This window comes from Borostomias antarcticus (genome assembly GCF_949987555.1).
Source record: "Borostomias antarcticus genome assembly, chromosome: 17".
NCBI classification, from domain to species: domain Eukaryota; kingdom Metazoa; phylum Chordata; class Actinopteri; order Stomiiformes; family Stomiidae; genus Borostomias; species Borostomias antarcticus.
The window spans coordinates 16,262,226-16,270,598 of NC_140250.1; the positions used below are offsets into that span (position 1 = coordinate 16,262,226).

Here is an 8,373-nt window from a genome sequence, read left to right on the forward strand (position 1 = left end):
CTTTTAGCTCAAAACGCAGATCTAGGTTCCTGAGTTGTCTCATTGACACATGTCTACTGTATTTGTGATATGGGACAAGTAACACAGGATTCGTAGTAGTAAGGTGCTGATAACTGAATGGTCAAAGTACCTATGCGCAGTACCTAGTACTGTGAAGAAGGTCCCCAGGCCTGTGTGGAGTTTGCATGCTCTCCCTGTGTTTGCTAGGGTGGAGGGCAACCAGCTGCTGTCCTGGTGGAACAATCAGAGGTCGTGTGCAAATGGTAGAGTCATGGGGGGGGGGCACAAGCTTGGGCCGCAGTCTCCCCATCCTCCCATCTTATGCTGTCCTCACTGTACATAACACCACTCACACTGCACACACACTGTACATAGACTCACCACAACCCATTCTATATATAGTACGCATACTGAAATTGTGCCTCCCCTGTCATTTTTAATTTTAACAGTACATCGTAATTTGTAGGCTACATTGCACTGCATCTTGTTGCACTGTTTTGGGGAGTTTTTTTTATCTGCACTGTTTTTGTACTGCTTTGCACTGTCATGTCTTTGCCTGTACCCTGTCCTGTGTCATCTACAACAGCGTATTAGTCAAACTAGTACAATTCCTAGTATGTGTGAACCATATACATGGCAATAAACATATCTTGAGTAGGCATGTAGACCATTTGCAGTCTGGCACCAGGAAAGACAACTATGTCGTATTTCGGACAGGCAGTCCTATTTGCCGGGGTCCTGAGCATTACACACGTGTGCGTGTTCAGCTGCAACCATGGCAGACCTACAGATGAAGCTTCTTCGGAAGAAAATTCAGAAAAGAAGCGATAAAAATAAAGAGCGCAAATTACAACTAAAACAGAAACAAGATGAAGAGATGGGTAATTATCTGTTTTATAAATTAGATTTAATGACGCCGATATGCTGCTAACTACAACGTCTTTCTTTTTAAGGCTAAATAGCTAACGTTAGCTAGCCAGCATGAAGCATGATGCTATCACGATTTGACAAAAATGTATAGCCCTTGTAACGATTAGTCCAAGAAATCGCCTAGTTGTAAATTATTTTAAAGACGTGTTAGCATTGACACTTTACGAGCTGGCAGTGATAGTTGTGTTCACTAACGTTAGATAGCCAAGTTAGCTAATGCAAACCAGCTAGCATCTGCGTCAGGTAGCTAACATTAAGATGTAGTTGGCGACACACGAGCTATATATTTTCAATTTTCCAGCGACTTCAATCAGCTGTCTCTTGTGTATTCTCAGAGGACGCAAACGGACTGTCAGGGGGCTCTTGTGCCTTGGCGAGCGACGAAGCTGCTGCAACTTCAAAGTCAGACATCGCCAAACCCACGAAGAAGCAAAAGAAAATTAAAAATGTGACAGAGACTGAGGACACCACAGGAGACGATGCTGTGGTGAAGAAGAAAAGGAAACTTGCCAATGCTTCTGACTCGTCAGGTGATTGGTCTACTCCATTGGACTTTTTACTGAGAGTATACCTTCGCAATATTGCACGGCTAAGAGCTAGTTATTCAGGAGTGACCTAACAGTCCTGTATGCAACGCTGTGGTTTCCTTGTAGGTGTGAAGAAGTCCAAGAAGGAGGAGGAGAATGATGATGAGATGGAGGAAGGGGTGAAAGTGACAGAGGAGGATGAACAGACCACAGTCACACCAGAACAGCCCCCTGAGACTGCAGAGAATGGTGAGAAAGATGAGGCGGAGGAAGATGATGATGATGACGATGATGATGATGATGACGACGACGATGAGGATAAGAAAGAAGGTGAAGAAAAAGAGGGGGGTGACGAGGAGGAGGAAGATGATGGACCTGAACTTCCTACTGGCTTGACAGGTATGTACTCTTGGATTCAGTGTAGTGCTTTTGAAGATTTTTCACAGTAAAATATGTGGATTTGGAATAGTTGGATTTCTTTCCAAGGTCATGACTAAAACTCCCAAGTTCGTGTTATTTTCAAAACTTCCTGTCTTGTTTTCAACATGACCTTCTTAAGAATGTTGCCATTCGTATACTTTCTCCCATCTAGGAGATGAAGGATGTTCATGTCCTTCATTTCATTGAGCATGAAGTTGGTTTCATCTAAACTCCAAAAATGAGTTCTACCGCTGCCGCTCGTCATGCTTGCTGTTGTAGTTGACTGACCCCGCTCGCGTTCTATCTGCATCCATTCACACATGCGCATATGTAAAACAACGAAAAGAAACCAGATTAACGGTATACATGCGCCGGATAGAACCGTCTATTGGGCCAAAACCTAGGTCTGTTTATCAGATTTTTCATAATCCGATAATGGTTTTTATCAGATAAACATTTATCACATTAATGCGTTTACATGACCACTTGAATAATCTGGTAACTCCATAAATGAGATCTTGACAGGTTTATTGGTGTGCATGTAAACATGCTCAGTGTTGACCTTGAGCAGTACTTCTCAGCTGTATGAGGACCTGCTCTGTTTCCCCCTCATCCAATCCTCTGCTAGTTCTTTCCTGTGTTCATCCCCTCTGTGTGGATGCTGCTGCACCTGCTTTGTATCCACCGTCAGAGGGTTCTTATTGAATAATGTCTCTGTGACCCAGGTGCCTTTGAAGACACGTCGTTCGCCTCTCTCGCTGGATTGGTGAGCGACAGCACCCTGAAAGCCGTGAAAGAGATGGGCTTTGATCACATGACCGAGATCCAGCACAAAAGCATTCGCCCCCTGCTGGAGGGAAGGTAAGCCTTTGAGCTCTTTTCAATTTTAGCAAGCGGGATTTAGACGAGATAAATCAGATTGTACATTCATCCGTGCAGAGTCCCCAAATAGACTATTATAATAAGTTGGGCACAGGCCTGTCAGCAGTCTGGAGAATGTGTCACGCTGGAGCTAGTCTGTGACAGTGTGGGTGATCAAGTTTTACTAAGTATCTATTTTATGGGTTCTTCATAGAGATGTCCTGGCAGCTGCTAAGACTGGTAGCGGTAAAACCCTGGCCTTCCTCATCCCCTCGATCGAACTCCTCAACAAACTCAAGTTCATGCCCAGAAATGGTAAGATTTGAAAAAAAAGATGCCTTTGGTCCATGGTTATTATTCATGATGTATTAAGTGTTCGATTTTATCTGTGGCAGTAGTGGCTAGCGCCCATCAGGGAACACCACCAGGACAGGGTCTAGGACAAGGAGCTAGGCAACCAAATGGGAAAGGGAGCCTTAACTAGGGATGTTAAGTTAATCGACTATCAATTAATTGCCGAAAAGAATTTACTCAAGTAAGATTTGGTTACACGATTAATTGCTTGTTAATGGAACAGAACTTTTTTGTGGAGAACGAATGTTATCAACAGGAGTTGTGTGAAATGTAATCATGATTTAAGGTCTGACTGTAGTGAAGGCTAATTGGGATGCCGGGAAATTTCAACGACACAGCGGAAGACGACAAAAAAAATTAAAGGGGCAAAGCGCAGTCCGGCGTGGGACGTTCTTAACAATTAATCGACTATTGTCTGTTAAGGTTAACAGTCATCGATGAATGAAATTCCTTGAAACTTGCAACCCTAGCCTTAACACTCTGGCTGCCTCTCTCCCTCAGGCACGGGCGTGGTCATCCTGTCGCCCACGCGGGAGCTGGCCATGCAGACGTACGGCGTGATGAAGGAGCTGATGACCCACCACGTGCACACCTTCGGCCTGATCATGGGCGGCAGCAACCGCTCCGCCGAGGCCCAGAGGCTGGCCAACGGCGTCAACATCCTGGTGGCCACGCCCGGACGACTGCTGGACCACCTGCAGGTGACCTTTGACCCTTAACCCCCCTAAGTCTGGGTCGCATGCATTAGGTTTGCAAATTTCAAGGAATTTCATTAATCGATAACTGTTAACCTTAACAAACAATAGTGGATTAATTGATAAGAACGTCCCACGCCGGACTGCGCTTTGTTTACTTCATTTTTTTGTCTTCTTCCGCTGTCTTTGATATTTCCCGGCATCCCAATTAGCCTTCACTACATGGCGCGGCGCCCTCATGTGCAGTCAGACCTTAAATCATGATTACATTTCACACAACTCCCGTTGATAACGTTTGTTCCCCCCCCCAAAAAGTTCTGTTCCCTTAACAAGCAATTAATCGAGTAACCAAAACTTACTTGAGTAAATTCTTATCGGCAATTAACCGATAGTCGATTAACTGTTAACATCCCTAGCATGCATTGATTGTATATGGAATATTACTATCGATTTTTTTGTACTCTCACAACACTGGTACTCCCAAAAGACGTGAAAATTCCATGCGCTAGGTATGTTTAGTGCGTGTAACACCCCGTCCTCTCTGGTCTGCAGAACACGCCGGGCTTCATGTATAAGAACCTCCAGTGCCTGATCATCGACGAGGCCGACCGCATCCTGGAGGTGGGCTTCGAGGAGGAGCTCAAGCAGATCATCAAGCTGCTGCCAAGTATGTGACGTGTTTGGAGCCGTACTGCCCGTTTGTGCTGAACCCCATGTTTGTCTGCGTATACTCGTCGGTCTGTTTGCGTTAAGGCCTGTTGCGAGTTAAGACTGTGTCCACCCATGTTTGTTGTAGGCGGTCCGACCAGTGACCGATAGGTCGCTGGTTTGAGGCTGAACACTTGACCCGTGATTTCTTGGTCTTCGTAGCGTACTGTTGTGCCCTTGAAACTAGCTCATACGTGTAAAAAAAACCATCTGTGACTAAAATGTTCTTGTACCCCTGCAGAGCGCAGACAGACCATGCTGTTCTCGGCCACCCAGACCCGCAAGGTGGAGGACCTGGCGCGCATCTCCCTGAAGAAGGAGCCCCTCTACGTGGGCGTGGACGACAACAAGGACAACGCCACGGTGGACGGCCTGGAGCAGGTACAGCCAGGACTGACCAGGTTCACCACACACACGTGATGAACGGCAGTATTTGACCCACTCAAGGAATGAATGATATTGGCCGCATTTCCCGAAACCTTCTTGGCGCTAAGAAGCTCTGAGTCTTCTTAAGGCTCCCGTTTGCTTGTTTCAGGAGCCTTAAGAAGACTCAAAGAGCTTCTTTGCGCTAAGAAGGTTTCGGGAAATCCGGCCATTGTTTACTTGTAAATGACTTAAAAGGTTGGCAGTGAAGATCTAGCACGTTTGAGTTGAACTGGAGTCTGACGGGATTTGTGAATGCGTGGCGTTCCTCAGGGCTAAGTGGTCTAACGGGTTTTTAAATGCGTGATATTCTTCAGGGCTACGTGGTCTAATGGATTTTTAAATGCGTGATGTTCCTCAGGGCTACGTGGTCTGTCCGTCGGAGAAGCGCTTCCTGCTGCTCTTCACCTTCCTGAAGAAGAACCGCAAGAAGAAGCTGATGGTGTTCTTCTCCTCCTGCATGTCGGTCAAGTACCACTACGAGCTGCTCAACTACATCGACCTGCCCGTCCTGGCGATCCACGTAAGAACCCGCCTCCCTCACTGAGGGCCGGTCAGATCTGAACTGTGTTTAAGGTACCATAGATAACATGGAGACCAGGGGTGACCACACTTTTTAGGCTGGTGAGCTACTTTTAAAATGACCAGCTCAACCAGATCTACCACCCGAACCCCGGAACCCCCACCCTTCTGTAACTTAACACTGGCTGGTTTGAATAAAAGAATACGGGAAAGAATAAAGAATCCCGTTGCTGAAAACCCATTAAAAAATAACAACATATAACTGAAATAACATTACGGCTACTTTTTCAAAATCAAAGAATACATTTATTAATAAGATGCCAATTACTTCACACACAGTTGAATTGAATATGGCTCGCAGTGTAGGCATGGTTTAGTCCGTTTCTTGTAACAGACAAAATGGTTTGCCCTCCTCAACGATCTCTGCCACCAATTGCCAGTGTGTAACACCCTTTTCCCTTTGATCTCCTCACAGGGCAAGCAGAAGCAGACCAAGAGAACCACCACGTTCTTCCAGTTCTGTAACGCGGACTCTGGCATCCTGCTGTGTACGGACGTGGCAGCCAGGGGGCTGGACATCCCGGAGGTGGACTGGATCGTCCAGTACGACCCCCCAGACGACCCCAAGGTACACACACCCACATCACACTGATGGAACAGAACACACCCACATCGCACACACCCACATCACATCAAACTGATATAACAGAAGTGGATCAGAGCATGTTAGAATGTAATTACTTGTGGGGTGTCCCGGTAGCTCAATGGGTTAGAGAGCGTACCACATAAAGGCTAGTCCTCACCGCAGTGGCGTGGGTTCGAATCCAGCCCACACCCTTTGCTGCATGTCTTCCCCTCTCTCTCTCTCTCTCTCCCGCCTTTCCTGTCCGTATACTGTCCTGTCCTAATAAAACAGAAATGCCCTAAAAAATATCTTTAAAAAGAAAGAAAGAATGTAATTACTTTATTTTTTCAAAGGTCTAATTTCCCACTTCTGGGACTGTGTGTTGAGTTTGAGCTTTGGCGTTTGCTCCCCCCAGGAGTACATCCACAGGGTGGGCCGGACGGCCCGCGGGATCAACGGCCGAGGCCACGCCCTCCTGATCCTCCGCCCAGAGGAGCTCGGCTTCCTGCGCTTCCTCAAACAAGCCAAGGTACGGCAGCGGAGTAGAGGGCGGCTGGGCTCCCTTCCTGAGAGGAACCATCCGTTAGCCCCGCGCACGGATCAGCTGCTGCTCAGGGGGTTTCCTGCATAGAGGATTCCCCCCCCCCCCCCCCAAAAAAAGAGATTTGAGCCAGAGCCAAAGGAAAATCACCAGTGCCAAAATGATAAAAAATTGAGAATAAAAATAGCAATTCAAATCCTCTCCAAATGTGTTTGATAGCTTGTTTCAAGTGCAGCCCATCCCTCTTTCTTGCATTGCCCATGGTGTGGACCACTAGTAATCAAGATGATTAATAGATCAGTATCTGAACCATTTTGTCTTCATATCCATTTTGTGTCATGCCTGGAGATTTCCGGCGATTGTGAAAAGTGAGCTCAGTCAGAACGACAGCAAAGAATATAGGCCTATATATGCTGGTAGGCTACTTGGCATAAAATGGAGGTTTCACACACAAAAAAAGTCTGAGCATCACCCCCCAAAGACCCATTCTGACCCAGGAAAACCCCTGTTGCTGTATGAGTAGCTGTCAGCTGTCAGTGTAATATCTGAGAAACATGATGACAGCTGATAAATGATGGTATCTCCTGTTTGTCTTCCTGTCTGGCCCCAGGTCCCTCTGAGTGAGTTTGAGTTCTCCTGGACTAAGATCTCTGACATCCAGTCTCAGGTGATGCATATGAACTTAATATATTTACTATTGACATATTTACTCAGATTTACATGAATGGAAGTCATGGCGTTGGGTCTTGACGTGTTCCCATTTCTTCATGGTAGATGGAGAAGCTGATAGAGAAGAACTACTACCTGCACAAGTCCGCCCAGGAGGCCTACAAGTCCTACGTCAGGGCCTACGACTCTCATTCCCAAAAACAGATCTACAGCGTCAACACCCTCAACCTCCCCATGGTGGCGCTGTCCTTCGGCTTCAAAGTTCCCCCCTACGTCGACCTCAGTATCCTTTCTCTACAGCCGTGTTAATCTTTCTTCACTTAGAAGTGATCTAATTCTAAACCTACTTTTAAGATTGTATTTTCGGCAGTGCTTAATTGATAATCTAATACCATGGCTGAACATTTTTAAGGTCTATGCTAACTAAGACCTGTTATGTTAGCAGGCATGTTGAGCAGAACTCTTGTTTCCACCTTAACCCAGCGCTTCTCCAGACGTCCACAGCAGCAGAGGAGTGAAGATGCAGAAGAGAGGGGGGGGCGGCGGCTTCGGGTACCAGAAGTCCAAGAGCGTGCACAAGTCCAAGGTGTTCAAGCACGTCAGCAAGGGTAAGGGGGACAAGAGGCAGTTCTCCCGCTAACCTGGGATACGCTGGCTCGCAAAATGTCCCCTTACCCTCTATAGGACATGTCTTTTCTACCATCCTATAGTGTGTTCAAGACCGTCTTTTCTCAGTTTATAAGAGGCTGTGTCATCCAGTGTGACCCCTGCGACCTTATAAAACAGGTGTTTTGTAATAACAGTGTTCTCTCAAGCTGTTCCTGAGGATGGTCTCTGCATTCCCATTGTTCTCAGCAGATGTGTATTTTTATTTACCATGGATGGATCTATGCAGAACTGTACAGTGATAAATGTGATTGCATTGATTCTGCTTGTGCTCTTCTGGCCAATTAAAAAAATATAAAACACCATAACTTTGTTTTCCTATAGAACATCAAACCTCTACATGGGTGCTAATGTTTCATAGGTACTGTTCATAAAGGTGCATTATGGTTGTGTAAGTTATGGATTAAAGTGATTAATGACTTGTAGAGGGGT

At 46.2% G+C, this 8,373-nt stretch overlaps 1 protein-coding gene across 1 annotated transcript; it reads left to right on the forward strand.

The window, feature by feature from the left end:
• The first annotated feature begins 772 nt into the window (after positions 1-772).
• Positions 773-8,219, forward strand: ddx18 (DEAD (Asp-Glu-Ala-Asp) box polypeptide 18). Its single transcript, XM_084451752.1, has 14 exons — positions 773-881; positions 1,266-1,460; positions 1,584-1,856; positions 2,603-2,738; positions 2,953-3,053; positions 3,594-3,793; positions 4,340-4,454; positions 4,737-4,876; positions 5,280-5,441; positions 5,916-6,068; positions 6,481-6,594; positions 7,217-7,273; positions 7,381-7,558; positions 7,770-8,219. Exons 1-14 carry the CDS (start codon positions 776-778, stop codon positions 7,913-7,915), a joined length of 2,076 nt encoding a protein of 691 aa, XP_084307878.1. The 5' UTR covers positions 773-775; the 3' UTR covers positions 7,916-8,219.
• Positions 8,220-8,373: the final 154 nt, after the last annotated feature.

Excerpts from the sequence above, each read along its gene's own strand:
- ddx18 (XM_084451752.1), top strand. The coding sequence starts at position 776 with ATGGCAGACCTACAGATGAAGCTTCTTCGGAAGAAAATTCAGAAAAGA. Across the intron at positions 1,461-1,583 it reads CAATGCTTCTGACTCGTCAG|GTGTGAAGAAGTCCAAGAAG; the intron begins GTGATTGGTCTA and ends GTTTCCTTGTAG. Across the intron at positions 4,455-4,736 it reads GATCATCAAGCTGCTGCCAA|AGCGCAGACAGACCATGCTG; the intron begins GTATGTGACGTG and ends GTACCCCTGCAG.